Source organism: Vanacampus margaritifer, chromosome 9, assembly GCF_051991255.1.
Source record: "Vanacampus margaritifer isolate UIUO_Vmar chromosome 9, RoL_Vmar_1.0, whole genome shotgun sequence".
Taxonomy (NCBI): Eukaryota; Metazoa; Chordata; class Actinopteri; order Syngnathiformes; family Syngnathidae; genus Vanacampus; species Vanacampus margaritifer.
In genome coordinates this window covers 14,502,370-14,523,309 of record NC_135440.1, presented here as the reverse complement: position 1 = coordinate 14,523,309, position 20,940 = coordinate 14,502,370, and the positions used below count along the sequence as shown (strand labels likewise).

The following is a 20,940-nucleotide window of genomic DNA, read 5'->3' as shown; positions in this document are numbered from 1 at the left end:
TAGATAGGAGTAAGGAGGACCATTTACAAGATTGGTAGAGCAGCAACAAAGTGTAATAGGCAAATGAACAGTTTGGCAAACAAGTAGAAACAACAGCAAGGCCAATAATAAAAATAGAAACCAGAAATCAAGTTCCTGTTTGATGTAGTAAAAGGTTCACTTTCTATAACAAAGCATCATTCAAGTATGACTGCTTTTTACCTTTCAGCCCAGCAGGTCTTTGTAAGAGTCGGACTGAAGATGGGAGCAAGTGTGAAACAAGAAGAGCCAAAAAGTTGAAACGAGACAGTAGTTAGTGTCACACTTAAAAGAAGTACGGTGGATGGAGACAGACAGCAGGGAAACAAGTTGAAGCTAACTAGCAATATTGCCTACTTAAAAAATGTAATATGCTACAAAGGAGTGATATGCCGAGAATATAAATGCATATTTAATTTTTTTCCATTATAAAAGGGAAAATTATTTTTAAAATGATGCATTCTATGTGTGTACTACATCCTCGTAGTATTTTTTTCCTGAATCGTGTAGTCAAAACTTTATTCGTGTAATTCCCCTTTGTATACAGTAAACTTTAGACTCAAGACTATTATACAACTCTGCAAACCAGTCATGAGAGAGAGGGTGACTCACGCTAAAAATCCCTTCTTAAAATATAGTTGTTGACTTGTCTTGTGTTAACAGAGGCTTGGATCAAAAATGAAAGGACAGATGAGTGATAAAAATCTCAAAATAACTGTTTCCAGCAATTGAGAAAAGAAGGTAAGTACAACGTTTTCTTCATTTCCCTTCAACCACACATCGTTAAGGATGTCAGACAAATTCTAGTGGGAAAGGAGGTGTTTTGGTAACAGTGGTGGAAAAAACACAACTAACGCATGAAAGAGGCAGGAAGGAACAAAAAAGGAGCAACTTTACCATGGATTCAATTAAAAATCTAAGGTGCATAGACTATTTTTGTTGATTAGCAATAGGCACAAGACAATGTAATGGTCCTTAAACTAATATACTTTCTGTCTTTTGGGGATTCAAAGCACAAAAACACAACAGTCAACTGAACTGAGCACCATTTCATTGAGCCAAACCAAAAGAATGAAATACTCTTTTCACAATTTTCCATTTTACTGATTATGGCGGCGCTACGCTAATCCTGGCTAAGTGCAGTAAATCTCTAACCAAAACAATTTGAAACCATAGGACTGCCAAATAAAACATTAAATTAAAAAAAAGCATCAAAAAAGAAACACCAAGAATTACAATTAGAGGTTTATCACAGTGGGTGATTCACACAAGCCTGCTTTAAATATTGTGATAGCAATGATGAGGTCACACATCTTAAAAAACTGCCGAGTCACACAACTGTGTCTACTTTATTGTCAGTCCATTGAGAACTTTATTATGTTTTATTGAGAGGTTGATGGCTGTGAAAGTGGCCCTTAGTATTATACAAACCAGTTAGCGGCTTGTGCTAGTCTACCAAAGGTGACTGTGAACGGGCACAGTGTTGTTGTGTGTTGTATCCAATCGAGGACGGAGTTAGCCTACAATACCTGTGATGGTCCTGCCTAGAGGACTCAGTGACTGGATGAATTTCATCATCTGCCTCCTCCTCCTCATCATCATCCTCATCCTCCTCTCCTTCATCCTCCTCCAAATCCTCCTCTCCTTCCTCCTCCTCATCTCTGTGGTAGGGGGATGGTTTGAGGGTTGAAAGGAGGGAAGGGAGGACGTAGGAACGACAAGTATGACACAGGCAAAGTGAAAAGACGGAAGCAAACATGACTTTCCACACAAACATGGTGACAAATCGCAGTGTTTCCCACGTAACATTTTTCTCAGCGCGTTATTTCAACATTCACTTTTTCCACTTCTGGAAGCCATTAAATCCAAAATGAGTGTATGTAAACACATAAAAGTACAGTTTATCATATGACATTGCGTGTGACTGAGCACAGGCTCAAAACAAACTAGAAATCATCGTGCTTCGATTTAGTTTATTCCTATCGTAATTTTGTGGGAAACACTGAACACACACACGCAGGAAGCAAGTAGTTACAAGTGGAGAAGACAGAGAAACAGGTGCAAGATTGTTTGTTAGGTTATTATTTGTGCTCCGTGACCTAACACCCACCCAGTATATTACACATCATTTTTTAGACAGCTGCATTGAATGCTGAGCAAAAATTGTGGATCTGGATGAGAACAATCCTTCGTATTTGATTTAATGTGTTAGTTAGTTAGCATTCTACTATCTGGTTAAGAGAGGATGTAAAATAGACGGGCCAGTATGATTCTAGGGATTGAAAGGTTCCAATGGTTCCATACCGACTCGCATGGTAAAAATAAAAATAATTCTTCATCACTGAAATGGACTGAAATGTAACTGGTTGTTCCTTCATGCACCACTCACTGCTATATCGTATTACCGTATTTTTCGGACACATCAGTCAGACTTTTTTCATAGTTTGACTGGTCGCAACTTATACTCAGGTGCAACTTGTAAATATTATAATTAGAGCGCGGCCTCGCTTCCATAACCAATCCCTAATCGGATTAAATCACAGAATATTGTCACATGCATTCCATTGTAGAAGGTGGTCGGTAATGCACCCAAAGTATTTGCCAACCGGTAAAAATATAACAAGAAATGGAAGAAAATGAAAAATAACAATGATAAGAAGTCATGGCATATTGTGTACTTTCTGCTGCATCTCAATGTAACAAACGAGGAGGCCATCACCCTAGCTATCTTGCTAGTTTCGCATGCGGCATCCGTCTCAACAAGGATTTACTATTTACCGCGCCAAAAGGCGCAATAACCTACCAGGATTCCACCTTTGGTCAGAGAAATATTTGAACCTGGATACACATATGGCTATTGTAATTTGGATGCTTTTTTTTGTTTTTTTAAATGCTGTCCTCCCAATGTGAACGGTGACTAAAATTGAATTAGCGCTCTCATAAATTCAGGGTGAAATAGCAAAAGACCTGTCACCAGAGGTTGTAGATGAATAAAGAAAGAGAATGGGATGTAGTAGGCCAAATGTGTCCTCTAGGTGGCAGTACTGTTTAATGACTTTTATGGATCCCGGTAACCTTCTACCTTGATCTTTGAGGCGGTAATAAACGCAAGTAAATGGGAATACAACATCCCTAGTGAAGGTAAAAATAGAAAGACACAGGGGGTATATTTACATGTATGTCAAATATTATAACAAAAACAATCTGTTAGTGATTGCGAGCGAGGAGAAGGTGAAGGCTGTAGGAGATACGCTCAGTGTTATTTCCTGCTCTCCCTTCTCACACGTGAGTCTTGTTGCCCGTTTGCTATTTAGATCCATCGCTCGCACGGCTCTTCTGGCTTTCATTAACAAAATGGAAAAACGTTGATCTTCAAAGGCCGCTAGAATTTCCTGTAGTGGTCAGGTATCACATGACCGGCCAGACCTGGGAGCTACCAGAAGGTTTAATTGGTATGCTATTTCAAAACCTGGCTGGGATGTGATGCATTAAGGGTGGCAGTAATCAGGTGATAGTTTAAAAAAAAAAGGGGCAAGACCTAAAATACTAATGCACAGATTGAAATTTGAACCGATTTTTGTCTGCTGACTGAACAGGGAAGAATAACTTTTTCATCCTGTTGGTTTTATAAAGATGAGTGACAATACAATAAACCTAGAGTGCATGTTTGCTTTTGTTTCACCACTTCCCGCAATAATGCCATGAGACATTTAGAGAGCATATACAGACACATTTTATGTACTGGAGAAAACCTAGCTAGAGAAAGACATACAATAGATGTCATCAAAAATGAGTAATAATTAACTCATTCACTGCCATTGACGGCTATAGACGTAAAAAATTCATTTGAGCTATTTCTATTAGTTTAACATTTTTTTCCCACTTTTGTTAACAAGAGGATGAAAACCTAGGGGGAAAAATGTACATTTAGACCAGATATAAAATTTGTGATTAATCATGAGTTAACTATTGAAGTCATGCGATTAGTTAAAATTAAAAATTTTAATCGCCTGACGACCTAATTTTTAATAATCTTTTCTTTCTTTATTTTTTTTCTCAAAAAGAAATTAAAAAAAATAAAATGGAAAAGATTATTAAAAATTAGGGCATCAGGCGATTGTAATTAATCGCATGGCTTCAATAGTTAACTCGTGATTAATCACAAATTTTTTATCTGGTCTAAATGTGCAATAATTTTTTCCCTAGGTTTTCATACTCTTAACCTGTTAACAAAAGTGGAAAAAAAATGTTAAACTAAAATAAATAGTTCAAATGAATTTTTGACTTCTATAGCCGCCAATGGCAGTGAATGAGTTAATAACATACTTCAGACAGTCATGCCTAATCTATTTGGACCAGGTCCAGCTTAATTAGAAATGGTATATTTAATGAAGAGAAGTGTCTCAGTCCATCTAGTTTTTAAACTGCTCATCCCATTCACGGTCAGGGAGCGCTAATCCAATAGAAAAGTTAAAGTGATGAAAATAACTCCTGATGCTAGGAAAGACGGTTACGGGAAGCGACAATAACTCAAAGGGAACACGACGACAGAGCACTTGCATTGTAAACAATAGTTCGGTCGGCTCCATGATAGACGGCTCCAGACAATTCAATGCACATTCCCTTGGGCCACAATTATATAGTTTTAAAGTTGATTATATTATAATTGTGAAACAAAGATATATATGCAACTGTCACTTAATGTGATGACCCTGCTTCGCCATATGTCAAAGTCCCATGTCCATCAATGCAGTATAAGACTGCTGTACAATGTCAGCGTCCCACTTCACTTCCTGACATGCAAGAGTAACGATGCACAAATCCACAAAGTTCTTCATTAAAATAATGTAGAACTTTTTTTCCCCTTCTCTAGCATGTTTTAAACATTTGCAAAAATGCTTGAAAATACTTCGGTAAGATGCTCAGTATACACCAGAGATGGGCGTTTCGTCAATGTTATCCATCAACCCGTCAATGACGGATGGCTGTTTTGTTGACGAACGACAATTGACGAATGAGGGATGCTCAAAATTCATTGACGTACCCACCTCTGCTAAACATGACACACTTTTACTTCAAATGTTACAACTTGCACAGGAACTCCAGATGAAAACGGCCAACGATTATAATGTCATATTTGCAACGGCATATGTAATCGGACCCAGAAATCCTGATCCTGTAATGCCTCATATTCATTGAAAATAAAAATGAGAAAAAGACAAGTAAGTATTGCTTCACTCCTGAAATGAAGCTTTCCATGTTATTCTAATTTATTGAGATGCAGCTTCATAAAGTTCAGAACTATGATATCTGAATCACACTGCAAAAACTGAAATCTTAAGAAAGATATAATTTCTTCAATTTAACCTATATTTGCTTATTTTGCTTTGACAAGTTATTTTTACAGACAAGATCATTGTGCTTATTTTAAGATAGTTATTACTTAACTATCTTATTTGATCAAGCAGTTTTGGCATTGAGTGTTAGCAGCCAGTTTTAAGTACTGTTAGGCTTAAAACAAGCATTTGCCACATTTTAACATGACAACTAACCAACATCAGAGGCCCTAGTATTATTTTCTTAGGTAAATTTAAGTAAAATGTTATGTTGGCAGATAATTTGCTTATTTTAAGTAGTAATTTTCTTATTTTACTATATTTTTTCTTAAATTTTCTACTGTCCTTTTTGCAGTACATTTATTTGCAATGCCTAATACAATAGTTGAAGTCAAAATCGAAGCCTTTGGTTTTCTTCCTGCATCTCCCTCTGTTCTCCTCACCTTTCACTGATGTCTTCAACATGCTGACCACCAAAGGGCAGATAGCTGCTTCTATGAGCGTGAGGGCTACACGGCGACGCCGGCGCCGAGACGTGCCCTTTGTTGTTTTGGAGAGAATGTCTGCGGCTGCGCCGTCTCTCCAGACCGCGCCGCTCGGTGGTGCCACCCATGCTCGCTCGCCGGCGCTCCTTCCTGTCGTTCGGTGGCAACTGCCGATCGTCACCGTCCTCACGCCGGAGAGTCGTCTGGGACAAATCCAGACACAAGTCAACTAACGGTCACAATGACCCATCATAAAAGTTTGCTAAATGAGGAGCTTCCTGACCTCATAGATGTTTATCTGCTCTACAAGGTCGAGGTCAGAGCCTTTCCTGCTTAGGTGCCTCTGTGCCAACGACTCGATGCCATGCTCCTCCAGACAGTCCACCATGTCGTAGTAAGAGTCTTGATCAGGCAGGCCGGCCAGAGTCTGAAACAAACACACACTTTTAAGAGCTGCATCAGAAATTGCAAAAGTGGATGAAAGGAGCACAAACTGGGATATGTGGGGAAACGTGAAAAGCCAAGTTAAGCAATGTGAAGAAAATGACAAGACTGAGTTGGAAATCTTATTAGCACATCTGACCAATAAATCTACAAGTGAGTCGTAGGTTAAAGAAAATATAGTTGGTCCGCAAACATTGGAAATAACGGTTCAAAATACATTGATGAGAATTCAGATTCATGGAAAACAGAGGGGCCTAGTCCAAACCCTGAATGATGAACTGAAGGCGTCTCTCAAGACTTTTGACAATTTAGTGCACATAAACAGTTTACTTAAGTCCTACTGACCTTGTTGACGAGTGTCATTGCATACACCAGCAATTCAGTATCTACTCCGTCCTTCTCATTCAGGATCTCCATGATATTCCCCCATACTTTTGTGCCTGAAATAGTAAAATAGAGACAGCAGGTGCTAATCATTGGAGAATCAGACATCCATTTATACTTCCAGCTTTGATGTCTTTGTATTTACATCTAGAGGTGTCTGTTGCTCAGCACACAAGTAGTTTATTTCTTTTTCAGGACATTCCAAATTTCTGTATTGGCTATTCCCAATGTTTTTGCAATATCCCTGATGAATTCCCTCTTCTCTCAGCTTCAAATAGGTTTCATTTTCTCCCATAGATAACAGCTCTTCATTATTGCGCAACAGCAAATACAGTTTTCACGTGTAAAACTCAAAGCTAAAATCAAGCACTAATTAAAAAAAGTGGTTGGCTACAAACAAAACGTGCTCTGTCCTGCCTTGTTTAACACACCTAGATGCAAATACCCTGAAATACAAGCTTTAATTCTGAACTTTTGTCTCATATTTTGCTCTGAAACCCAAATGTACTGAAGTATACAACACAAACAAAAGAATTGACCTTGCCATTTCAATACTTTTGGAGGGGACAGCATACTTTCAACGTGGATTTAAATGAGATTACGTCTTAACTCTACCAATGCACTGATCTAATTATGGGATGCATACCTCTGCAATTAGTGACTTCACCGTACAAAAATGATTGAAATAAGACTGTACTAATTTGTACTGATCCACTCTGTTTTTAATATTCTGGTTTTCCTGGGTGTCACTTTACCTCTTTTGGCATCCACAGCGTTCACAGCCTGAATGAACAGGGTGGCGTTTGACTCTGCGTACTCCACGAACACCAGCAGGAGCTTCAGCGCCGTTTTCACCACTAGACGGAACTGCACAGCGGGAGTGAAACACAATTGATAATAAAAACATTCCACAAATCAAGTCATGTCATCATCGTGTCCTGTCTTGAGCGATTCGATAAGAGCCTGGCAGGAAATTGTGTTTGTGTATGATGGTCTAAAGAAAACCCAAGTAAAAATTGCATAGGATGTTAATTTAATAGATATGTAACATGGGAATGAGGTTACTGATACATAGGGGGCTTCTATAAATAGAAATAGAAGTATGGTAATTTAAAATATGTTCCAACAGGGGAGTTCGACTCATAGTTGCTGAATGTGGAACAATCTAACCACTAGGGGGCTGAATTGACTACACTAACATGAAGGAAGGAGTGTGACATTTTAGAATGTACTATTTATGATCAGGCAGTGGACATGTGGCACTGGTAGATTCATGATAGAACTCAAACCATACTTTTTTATTTTTGTTTTTTTACCTTAGTTCCAACAAGGGTGTAGAGCCATTGGACTATTTCCTTATGTGCTATGAGGCCATTCATGCCATCCACAAACAACATGATCTGTCCAAGAGCTGGAAAGGGGAAAAAAAACGAGATGGGGAGAAAGTTTAGTTAATCATCAATCCAGTCAAGTCTTGTTATTGTCTTCTCTGTAAGAACTGAGTGTCCTTCTCAAAACAAGAGAAATAATAATTTTGAAATAACGAATATCAAGACAAAAATTATTGACAGATGTGTATTGTTGCGAAAGGTGTTAATTATATTGCTGTGCCCCACAAAGAAACTTGAGCTACTGTCCAGGAGAAACTTGAAAAAACAACTCAGCGCACTCATCCCTCAAGTCAGCCGACATGACTGTAAGGAAAATATTTGAGCAGACCGCCTCGATGGACGCTGACATGACTTCCATGTGTAAGCGGATACATAAATAAAAGGAAAATAAGAGCCAAGGGATCTCAGTGGGGAAGAGCTCGGGTCAGACAAGTGTGGGGCTTCTGTTAAAGAGGGAATTGGGGGAAGGGGATGAAGTACAGCTGAACTGACAAACGTTGCTCCCCCCCCAAAAAAAAAAAAAACAGTAGGTGCTTAGTAGAGCCTCAGTGGTCACTGCCACACACACAAGGGGTTAATGCGTTCACACTAACAGGATGAGCCCAGCTTGACCCCACTACCTCCATTAATCAGTTAATGGGGAGGAGGAGGGAGGATCGGACAACAAAGATATCGAAACATTAAACATGGCAACAGTGAAAGAATTTGTTAAAAATGTCAAACTCAGTTATTCCAGGTGCAAAGAGACACCTTTCAAAAATCCATTGGGTACTTGAGTTATATAACGGTGCATCTGAAGTCAAATAGATTCTGTTCCAGGAAGCTGTTCACACATAGATTTGTGTTGATTTCAAATATATCTGATAATGTAAATAGATTACTTTGTTAAAGGGTTAAAATTTTCACCTGAAAAAAACAAAACAATACTATAGTGAACGTTTTACCATGACGTTAAGGTATGGGTTGTCAGAAGTAAAAGATGTAGTAAACCAATACCATTTTCTTTGTTCACTTGGGCTTGCCATCACTAAAACGCCTTTAAAGGGCAAAAAAAAAAAAAGTATTAGTGTGTGAAATTTGTCATCTTGTCCTATCTTCATTTCAGATTCTGGATTTTTGTTCAACTTTTGGTCCATTTTACTTGAAATTAAGTTTCAAGTTCCGCATCTGCAAAAACAATTGCAGTCCCAAGTGTCTACTACGGTCCATCAAATGCCCTCTAAATCATTGGGATTCAAAAGGATTCTTGCTCTGACACCAAAAGAAAAAAAAAAAAAGAAGCGCCTTGGCCTTTGAGCTTAGCTGTCCTCAGCCACAAATTCATGTCATTGCTCAAATTATCCAACAACTATAACACAAAACAATTCATTGATTATCATGCTTCTACTTTTACCCTTTTATCAAAATTACACTGTCTATTAGATTTCCGACAAAAATCTGAAATCATCTGAATTCTTGTCTAAATAAACCTTGGCTTTGAAAACCATGGGTCAGACAACGAACCTGTTTAGACAAGACAAGACTAACATTAGCCACAACTAACAAGTATTTAAGAGATTTTCTCCTAAATCACAATGGACAAGCAGGAACTTAGCATAAATATAAAATTTCTTGTAGGCACGATGACCCAATAAAGCAGGTTTTATCTGACCAACAGCTCGGCCCAAGACTTACAGTGGCTTACTGAGAGCTCCTCAGTAGTTAGCAACTAATCTTCACTTGGGCATGTTAAACAGCTTCTCATGTCATGATGAGATGTGAGGCTGCACCTTCAGTCACATAACTTCTCATGTTCGGAGGGGCGGTGAGTTATCAGTGTGCCATAGATAAGACAGAATTCTCAGGTGCAGCTGCCAAGCGCTCCTGGCCGTTGTGTGTGTGTGTGTGTGTGTGTGAATGCTACAGTTCATCTTTTATCAATCCGAGTTAATTACTCACAACATGTCAAGCCCGAGCATTCCTGACAGTCCTCTCGTGCGGCCATCCCTGAGCGGCGGCGTGGACAATGTGGAGAGTCGGGGCCGACCACATCAGAGTGTGTTTAGAAAAACATGATTAACCTCCTCAGTCAGCGTGGACTCAAGTGTCACCCTCTCCCCCTAACGCTCCCGTTTTGCTTGGGAGCACTGCTGATGGATGGGTGACAGCAGAAAAGACACGATGAACAGCTGCTTGACTGACTCCAGAATGCAGCATCCAAACAGCTAAGAACTCAAAACTAACGCACGTTCCAGACTTTTCCATGATGAACTACATTCTTCTTTTCTAGCTGGCCTACGATGTGACCACTGGGCCAATGTTTGTGTCTCGACTACACCTGAGTGCTGAATATATCCTGCGTGGTTCATAAAGGTTTTGAGCAAATACTAGGTTGAAGTGAAGATACATGACCTTAATGAGGTTCTTCAATGTGTCATCATACAACATGAATGCTCAGTTGCTAACAGATGACGCATTAGTCGACCACTAAATGAGCCGATGCTTAGATTATCATAACACACGTGAGGATTTAGTGTAGCCCTTGCATCAGATGGCAAGAAATTAAATGTGTAAATGTTTATACACGGTACCAAAAACAGCACAATGGTGATCTTTCCCTCAAAGTCGTTAAAAATGCTTAGTAATGGAATTAGTTCATGCCAGCGGAGGTTTAATAACATTTAAATGTAAATACATGAAACCGCATAGAGTGCAGTTATCCTGTTAAGGCAAAACGATACTGTAACTTGTTTGAAAAAAACTAAAATTACCATTCATTATGGAAAATGCAACCCTGGGAAACATCTAATTATTCACATAGCGGCCACCTCAGTGAGAAGCAAGCTTATTTCCCCCTATGACTCATGAAACTGCTACTGGAAAGGAAAAAAAATACCTGTTTGTCCAAAACGTGAAGCAGACTTCCTAATTCTTTAGGTGTTTTTATGGGGGAAAATGCTGGCACACCAAACTTGAACTAGAAAAATTCCCGCGGAAATTTTGAATGGGACTGCTGACTCTTACAAGGTGGAAACAGGCATGTACTGTACTGTATGTAGTACTTGTAGCAATAGTAGTAGTGGTATAGTAGTAGCACTTGTAGCACTTGTAAAAGAGCAGTATTTAAATAGCAGTCCATTACATTTAATAGAAAAAATTAAAATTAAAAATAATAATAATAATGTGTTATTTTTGAAAATGTATTTTAAAAAATGGAAATGAGCTGAACAGTTTAAAATTCAAACGATTGAAATCGGTCAAGAAATGTGGAAGTTAGGCATAATCCACATAAACTAAAAGTATCTTACTGTCCCTTTAAGAAACATGCACATTGTGAAGCAGACTTCCTAATTCTTTAGGTGTTTTTATGGGGGAAAATGCTGGCACACCAAACTTGAATAAGCTACATACAAGTAGGAAAAACTCAAGTAGTCCCTCTTAGCTTGCTTTTACCACACACAGTAGCAACTAAACTAATTGAAGAGACATGCTAACGCTAAATATGGGCTCCTGTTTTTACTTGCCAGCATTTTGATTCGTCCAGGCAAGGCATTTAGAACAGATTTTTATGTGCAATGCTAACCTGGCAGTAGACAGTAAACAAAGCAAAATAAACACACATGTACTGTACGGACGGCACAATGTGATATGCTACATGACAGGTGCAGAGTACAACTTATTAAATTATATTAGGATGAAGTATTCATTGGGGCAGAAAATTTAACACAAAACCGACCAAGAGTGTAGAGTGGTGGTATGCCTGGTGAGCAAAGAGCGAAGGTAAGGTGGGGTGATGTTCCGACTCTCACCCAAAGTCAGCACGGATAGCATCCAGCTCACACCCATGACCATAATGAGGGCCATCCCTCTATAAAAAGGATGGATGGAATCACATTTTTGTCATTTCTTGCCGTAGTCAAAAATTACAATAACACGACAACATCCAGCAGTGGTTTACATAACTGTGGCTCACCAGGTACTAGAAATAATACCTCATATTTCCAGCTTCTGCTAAACATACATGTGGTAGAAATTCCAGTCTTAGCTAGCAAGCAGAAACGGCAACAGATCAGAGGAAATATTGATTGATTTTACTGGTTAGATCAAACATTGCAGTGGCCACTTTTTGCCCAGCAGAGTTCTGAGGGCTCACTCTTAACTTCCTTGGTGGCCAAATACACAGCTTTAGAAAAAATTCAGATGTAATGTCATGCCTTCCCCCCAAAAAAATTCATTAAGATTCAAATGAAGGGAAGTGTCATTATTTTATATATTTCATGTAAAAATAATGAATCTAATGGATCTTCTTGTAATAACATGGATGAGAGCAAATAGCCAATCCTGATCCCCACCTCAAAAACCTGCTGTTTAACAGACAACATCAATATATTCTTAGGATAATTAATAAGAGCAGCATGTGAGTGCTGAAGCCGTGCAGGACAGCGTCCACTTCAGGCACTGATCTGGGGCCAAAAATGTGGGCCTCCATTTGGGTTAATCATGAGCAGCTCTAAAATACCTCACACAAAGTACAACAATAACATAGCCCTGCCCCCTTTTGCTTGGATGTCACGTAATGAGATGCTGGCAGACGGTGAGCTGCCTTCAAAGCTTCAATGATTGGAATTTAAATGTATCCACGATGGGAAAGGCTAGCCTGGGAAGAAAACACATGGCCGTAAGGACAACAAGCAAAGACCTTCTGTACGAAAGACCTGAAGCCAGCGTCTGAGCTCCAGCGGTGGTTCTGAAAGTGTTTCTTAAAGACCTCTCTCTCATAAACCGCAGCAATTATGCTGCAAATCCACAGGAATGTGCAGGAAGGGCTGCTCCCTGACCGCTGCCAAGGTGAGAAAATCTCTGAGGTTCGGGTGGCAGCGCCAACATGAGTCAGCTGGCTCCAGCCGAGCGACCTTATCTGGAAAGATGCGTGAAGTCAACACAAAAGCCTCCTTTCCAAACTCATTCATCACTTGGCCCCTTTGGTTTTTAATTTTGAAATGTATACAAAACTGGGTCAGTTGGACTGTCCGTCATCGAGGAGAATTTATTTTATCAGCACTTTGGGAGAGGAGCCAAATCTCCATCGCATTCAGGCTGTTATCTTGCTATGCTGTGCATTAGCAAGCAGCTGCACTCACAGGTCAGACGTGCAGACCTCCGTGCATGCACGTGAACTGGACACGCTTCACTCAAAGCTCTTTGGAGTATAGAAACTCTTTAATGTGGATTCTTCGTCTCTAAATTTGCTGACAACATCGACTTTAACATCCCATGCAATAACATTAACATCCATTTAAAGACATAACAAAAAAAGAATAGGAAGTTGACTGGGAACAACAGATGAGAATCGCAAAGTTAATAGAAGCCATCAAACCAAAACAAGCTCAAGCTCAAACACCCTAAAAGCCTCTGCAACATGTTAGTGGATTCATCAGATAATATCAAAACATAAATGCATACCAAGGAACCTCCAAAGTTGAGTCTAAAGTAAGACATGTTCATGGTTAACCTACTCATGAGTTCAGACATTAGAGCAAGACAACTTGACCCTGCCAAAACATCTCCAGTCCCCAAGCTGACTGCCAGACACACACTGAGGCCACAAAAGCGGCAGTACTATAAAAGGAGGATGCCATTTTGAAGTGAAGCACACGTCTGCAGGCATTTGACAACTCACTGTGGGCCGTAGCCCAAATAAACTCCCTAATGACATACAAACAAATCTAACAGCACGGAGTGGGTCAGCTCTGGAGGCTGTGAACAACTAAAAATCCTGAGTTGTCGAGAAAGTATGTTGCACTCTCTATACATCCAAAACGTGCTCTATATTTAAAGTGATACCTCAGATGCTATGCATGAAAACCTGTTGAAAGCTCGACTGATGTCTACATCTATCATACCTCGCACAGGGAGAGATTTTGGAGACAAAATAGAAACAGGGAGAGACTTTGGAGACAAAATACAATATGACATTCTCGAAATGTAAGTTTACAGAAAAAAAGAAAAAAAGAAATAGACAGTATAGAGGCATAATTGTCATTGGTTTTGGTTAACCATGTGCTTTTTCCTAATGAAAAAAAAATTGCGGGGAACCAATGCCATAAGTGGGTTACATTTATTTTATTTTATTTTTTTCCAAAAAGATAGGCCAAGACAACAAATCCTGGAACTGTCAGGGCATTCGTTACTAGAAAGAACAGATCAGAGAAGGGTCTTCAAATGCATCAGGCTTGAGGAAACCTAGTGAACGGCCATAAATTGATGAAGTGGGAAGCCAGTGACGCAGTCGTTGTCCATTTCCTTGTAGGTGGGGTGTAAAGAAAACTTGAGAAATGAGTAGAAGAAAGCCATGGAAGTGGACAGGAAAGAACTTGAAGCAAGGTGAGTTTTCTTTGTTGTTACCTTGAGTGTGAGTATTCCTGCAAAAAAATGACTGTCGATACCTCAATGCAAATAGCAGGGAGACGAGGCTTCTCAGTATGTGTGTAGTCCACAAGTTAAATGAAGAGCCACCTGTGGTTTTCTTAGATTTTGCCAATGCCTTTGGATCAGTGTCTTATGAGAGTCAGTAAACTGCTTTTTCGTCACAAGGCTGGTCAAAGCCCTGGTTCTGCCAAACTACACAGGCCGGTACATCATAATGACCACACCATTTTGCCACTGGCTTTTACCATCACATTGAAGCTCAAAAGGCAAGCATCTTGTTGGATGGTGATAACGACAAAAACAACTAAGCCTCAAACGTCTGCTGGATAAACAACAGGGACACATCAATTCAGTTTGAATGTAGATTAGACCCAGTAAATCTGGCAGTATCTCCAGTACCAGTAACACCACAAATCCTGGAGTAGTCCATCAACAGCCCTAGTTATTAGTACAGCGCAGACCTGACTCACATTGAACAAACTGAGGCAGGATACTATCAACGGTCATAAGAAGATCCACCACATCACTGCTCTCCCAGAAAAACTGAAGCTTTGGCGCTTCCAGTTTGGACTGCCTTTGTTGAGGGTGTCTTGTGAGGACGGCTAAAACACCCAACCCAGTCTAGTTTTGAATTTAGTAGACACAGCAACATAGAGTAACAACATGCCAATTCTTCTTTCCTAAAAACTTGCAGGTAAGAAGGGAGAAGAAAGTAGTATGAAGGTCATGCAGGTGGGATTAAATTGTCTACCCCATTTGAGAAGGACATGAAGGGGGCTCTGCTAGGTTTCAACTCAGGTGGGGCGGGGGTTACTTGTATGAGCTAACCAAAAGCAATGTCACCAGGTCAGGGTTCCTTTGAAAGGTTACCGAGTCAAAAGCTTTTGATTCTTGAACACGCCAATTGAGTTGCCAGAGCATGGTACATGAAGTCATTTGGAGGAAAACCATACTGGAGGCTAAATGTCACCAGTGGAGGTGAGCAATTGCAGGATGAAAACATGTGTGGCACTCATTTGCTCAAATGTGTAGTAGTTTCTCAAGTAGCAAGTCAATCACAATACACAACAATGAAATACATGTAGGTACCGGTATGGGAATTAACCAACACCCAGGAAACACACACAGTACAAGTAAAGAAATTATGTGTATGCATGTTTAAGAGCAGTATGGGAACACTCTCGCAATCTGCACCTCTCTTACAAAGCTTGTTCACTGTACATGTGTCAGTCATATCTGTTTTTGCTCCCACACATTTCCTCTATTATACCCTCGAGATTGCATCTCTGTCTTTTCATCTGCTCCCGTTCATCATTCCGAGAAAGGAAAATTACTGCTCCCATAATAAGCAGCATGCATGTTTATGCAGACGACGGGCAACAGGAAAGGTCCGGCCTCTCTGGAAGAGCCAAGCCTTTAGAACATGGCCAGACGACACAATACAGTGCATCATATCCAACGACAGCTTCCAGCAACACGTTATGACAGTCACGCCTGGGCTTTCACTTATTTCTCACCAAATGGTCAAAGCAGCAAGGACAGGATTCTGTTGCACGGGGCAAGGCACTTGACTGACAACATTGTTCCTCTGTCAAAAATGGTTGAGAAAGTGTATGAAAGTGTGAAAACTATAAGGTCAATTCACAATGAAAAATAAAAATGCCCACCAATAGTAAATAATGTCACAAAAGATATATTTCAAATCCAAACAACCAACTACAAGCTTTCCCCTTGGACGTAATCCCCCTGGAGTCTAAAGCACTTTCCCAGCCATCTTTGCCATGCCTTAATGCACTTCTGGAAGGATTTGTCCGGGATCCACTGCAGCGCTGTCATCATGACCATCTTGATGTCGTCTAAATCTTCAAAACGAGTCCCCTTGATGATTCCCTTGAGCATAGGAAAAAATTCCACAGAGCCAAGTTGGGTAAGTAGAGAGGTTGCTCCAGTATGGCAATGTTCTTCTCGGCAAGGAACTGTCGGATTCTTAAGGCATTGCGAGTAAGTCGCATTGTCAACGTCAGAGTTGTCCTGACACAACTCTTGCCGTTTATTGTGCAGTGAACAAAGCAAACACTGCCAGATCTCTTTGTAGATGTGCTGGTTGATTGTCTGGCCTACACCAGAGGTGGGCATCGAGGGCCGGAGTCCTGCAGGTTTTGCGTGTTGCCCTTCTCCAACACAGCTGATGTATGATCAGCTCATCAGCAAGCTCTGCATAAGCCTGATAACGATCCTGTTGATTGGAATCAGCTTGTGTTGGAAGTGAGAAACCTACAAAACCTGCAGGACTCCGGCCCTCGAGGACCGAGATTGCCCACCTCTGGCCTACACTGAAGTAAAACACTAGTTTGGTTTTAAAATCTACCTTTAGAGACGCTACTCCTGAAGCTTTTCTGACACACATTGCATGTCCAAATATATGCAAAAAAGTAAGTATGATCATGACCATACAACTGGAAATGGAATCAATGCAACAAAGCAAAGTATTACACAACAGTTTGAATCTTCTTAACATTTCCATTCTTAAATATTAGGGAAAAAAATTGACAATAAATTGTAGGTTGCCCAGAGTCCGAGAAGGGATTGTGCTGGACATTTGCGATTATTTGCCTGTTTTAAAACAGAGCAAATCAGTACTCTAGTAAATGCAGTATAATATTTTGTGTGCCACAGAAGCTCTATACTCCCAACAAAAACGGTGTTGTGTTTCAGGTGCTCTTGTAGACTGTTGGTGAGGTCACCACACAGTTTAATAGGCCGTGGGTTCACACATCTACCCCCTCTACAAGGAGGTTCGACTTATAGCCTTGTAACCACCATGTCATGAAAGAGAGCAAACCTCCTAACTGTAGTACTGAAGACACAAACGCAAGAGCAAAAAAAGACGAGATAAAGCACAAAAAAAAACATGAGCATGACTTATCTGGTATACAATTGGACTGCCAACTCTCAAAGCTATAGCATGTAGCTATAGCACTGTACAACATAATACAGCATGTAATGACTTATGTTCGTCTGAGTAGGCTATCCAAGTGTTACATGCAGCATTACCCCTTATGCTCACTGACTTTAAAAGGTTTAAGGGAAAGTTACCCCACATTCCTGTAGATTAAAAATGTCAAGCTTAGTTCCTAAGTGTGCTTCGTCATAAAAACAGTGCAGAGGTAGAAATAGCAGAGTTGGTGTCAGTAAAAACATAGATCATGCTGAAAATTGTCCACAGAGACCGTTTCACAGAAAGATAATTGCTTCAAGTTGGCTGTAATTGGTTTGTCTGTCTGATTCTGCTCCCAGGTCTTTTTTATTTTTTAAATTTTATTTTATTTAATTGACCAACTTAATGGAGCTTTGCTCTTACAGCAAATGCTAAAAATCTCATTAATAAACAATTTCTGGTAGTTTTACTGTTAAAAAATAAAATAAAAATTAATGAAACATTTTAAACCTTCTGGAAAGAATTTCATTAAAGAAAAAGTCTGCATTGATTTCTAACGGACTGTAGTTTGAAAGATGTAAAAAGTCAGCTACCATTTATATCAGAGGAAAGAAGCAAAATAACTGAGCATACAGATACTAATGTTGAACACTCTTGAGGTTATACAATTAAAGTTACATTAAACTCGAACTGACAGACTGCATAGCCCATGAGATTATTTATACATATGATTATTGAAAATTAAGAAAGTGTAAAAAATAAATAAATAAAAATCATCATTTACCACCAAGACATTTATAATACATTTATTTTTAAACTTACTATATAGTGCAAAAAATGAATTGACACTATTTAAAAACTGTGTGTACCCTGTGCAGTAAATTATTTTTTTTAGGATAGTAACAGCTCTGTAACAGATTACACCAATTTTATACAAATTATTTATTATTTTCAATGGCCTTAAATCAATCTGATTACACCAATTTTATACAAATGATTTATTATTTTCAATGGCCTTAAATCAATCTGTGGGTTGGTCATCATGTGCTATTTTAGAGGCTCTCCTTTGTCACAAGTAAGCACCATAAACTTAATTTAAGTGTTATTCCCCTTTGTCTCAAGTATGCAGCATAAACTCAATTTAAGTGTTGATCACCCATGGATGGAAGAATGACTAGCTCTAATGAGGCTTTAATTACACCGGTGTATTAGTGACCTTGCAGCATGGCTGAGCATAAACTAGCCCAACCAGATGACAAAAAGGCACCTCAGAAAGAGTGACCTCATTCCCATTTGCACTGATGGGGTGATGAAGGCATACAAGGTCCCCTCTGAGCCAGAACTGCAGGCCTCCAGCAAGTTAAATCCCAGCCTGGAAGCCCTCCGAGCCAGGTGTGAGGAGGCCCCAAGAAGGGACCGGACCCTGAAAGCACTAACTGGTCACAGACACCTTCAGGGCAACAAGAACTAAGCAGGGAAAAAGCAAGATGTGGGTGTAGATGGCTTTATTCCAGGGAGTGAAGTCTGGGAACCTGCTCTTGTAAATATATGCTCACGAGCTGCAAGTGTGAATACTTTTTCCATCTTCCAAGATAGTTTTATTGATTCATGAGGGAGCTTTCAAAGGCACTCCAGACAGAAAAGTTCAAGGCTGTCTTGCTTACCTTTTGAAAACTGGCTTTAACTTTAAAGACATCACAATAAAAAAAAAAGGAAAAAAAAGAGACAAACGGTCAGTGTTTCACCCTTAGCGGCCGTTTAAACTACACACAGAGATTAATCTAGAAAGCAGATAAAAAAGTGTGTTGTGGTTCGTTTACAAGACATCATCATTTTGGACATTTTGAAAACAGTTCTGAAAATAGATGTTTAAAAATGACATAGTGGTGGTTTCTTTCATCATCATACAATTCAGAGGGGTCTTCGAGGAGCCCTACTGACAGTTACACATTTCATTCAATCATCGAATGTACAGCAGCCATATTTTCACACAACTAGAAGCCACGCTTGTGTGCGCCCCTGCTCATGTTCTACTTGCCACGAAAGAAAGACGGACTATTCTGCGCTTAGTCAAGAGAAATAAGATGAGGAATTAAAATGGGTTAAAGGTTCTTGTGGGAGGGCGGCCGTGTTCAATTTCTTATACTGACTTTGAAACACTAGGAGGAGCGAATAAGTGATAAGGATGTTTTGATCAGACAAGGGAGTGAAATAATATGAGAAGTGGTCTTATGATTCATTACAAAGTGACACCAACTTCCCCCCTAATGTTGGAGGGTCCAAATAAAACCTCCTCCCACTCACATACAATTCAATCTGTGCGGTGAATGAGAAAAACATTACCGGGGCTAAGAGAAAGCAAGCAGGGGTCGTGTTCATGTTTATAACCCGCACATGGGGGGGCACCAGAGGTAACTTGTCACTGACATCCAGACAAGGTCAAATCTTAGAAAGGTTGCACATGGCTGCCATGACGCATTTTAAGGGAACAAACACAAAGGGGCCCAAGAATTAATATAGGTCAACTAAAGGATAACTCTGGTTTAAGGGATGCTCATTAAAGCACAAACGTGTTTGGCTGAAACAAGTTATTTTGTGAAGCATCCAGTTCGATTTGCAAAGATGTTTTCTTTTTTGGGAAAGGTCATATTCCAATGTTGCGCTTTCCATGGGAGTTACCATGAGAATGTATAGAAAAACTGTAATAACTAATGACAAACATTTATTTTTGCCATGTACAAATGAAATTCAACTGAGTGCATTTTTTGCTCAGTCTTGATTTAATGGTTGATTTATCATCTGATTTTAATTAAGAATATTAAAGAATTCCATATTTAATACATTTAAGTATAATTCTCATATATCACAATGGACAGCTTCCAACTTTCTGGAATTTTGCAATCCTTACTTGGATCACATAAAATAAAGCCAGCCTGTTACTATTGGCTCTGGCTTATCAAACAAATACAAGATACGTTAAAAAAAAAAAAAAAGGAGCCAAGGAAAAGATAAACACAATATAAAGGGGAGTGAATTTTATGATTTTAACAGGTTTTTATGAGCTACTTAAGCATGTGTGACCCTGATAGCAGGCAGTTACATGTCACTGACCTTGCAGCGGGTGAGTGAGTCCTCCACTATCTGGCCTGAAAGCATGTGGTCTCTCACCTTCTCTACCAGGGGACTGATAAATTAACCAGCCACTAGACTAGGCCTCAACCGTGCTTCATATATTTTTTTCACGTGAGAAGGTTATACAGCCGAGGTATCAGTTTACATAGTAAGCACGTGCTTCTGGACAGGTTTATGGAGAGACAAGTGTTTGGGGATTGATTGGTAAAGTCCTCCTTCAGACCCAAAGCCAAAGTGTGACAATGTAATAGAACACCGTGCGGTTCTGATGCTCACGTACCTCTGAGGATGTAATTCTGGTAGTTTTGGTCAGCTTCAGCACCCACTTTGATCAGACAAGTCAGTCCCTCGGCCACCACAAACTCATGCACCAGATCTTTGTCATCCTAAAGAGGAGATGAAGA

At 39.7% G+C, this 20,940-nt stretch overlaps 1 protein-coding gene across 2 annotated transcripts in view; it reads right to left on the bottom strand.

The window, feature by feature from the left end:
- The window catches only part of fhod3b (formin homology 2 domain containing 3b), a 98,160-nt gene that overhangs the window by 17,181 nt on the left and 60,039 nt on the right, over window positions 1-20,940 (bottom strand). Inside the window, exons 6-13 of one of the 2 annotated variants that reach the window (XM_077575221.1) lie at window positions 20,817-20,922; window positions 7,984-8,078; window positions 7,423-7,534; window positions 6,629-6,723; window positions 6,123-6,266; window positions 5,798-6,042; window positions 1,548-1,679; window positions 202-234 (exon numbers count right to left, since the gene is read on the bottom strand). In XM_077575221.1, the coding sequence (XP_077431347.1) occupies window positions 202-234; window positions 1,548-1,679; window positions 5,798-6,042; window positions 6,123-6,266; window positions 6,629-6,723; window positions 7,423-7,534; window positions 7,984-8,078; window positions 20,817-20,922 (962 nt within the window). The remainder of the gene's footprint in view (window positions 1-201; window positions 235-1,547; window positions 1,680-5,797; window positions 6,043-6,122; window positions 6,267-6,628; window positions 6,724-7,422; window positions 7,535-7,983; window positions 8,079-20,816; window positions 20,923-20,940) is intronic. The other variant, XM_077575222.1, reaches the window with a different exon arrangement.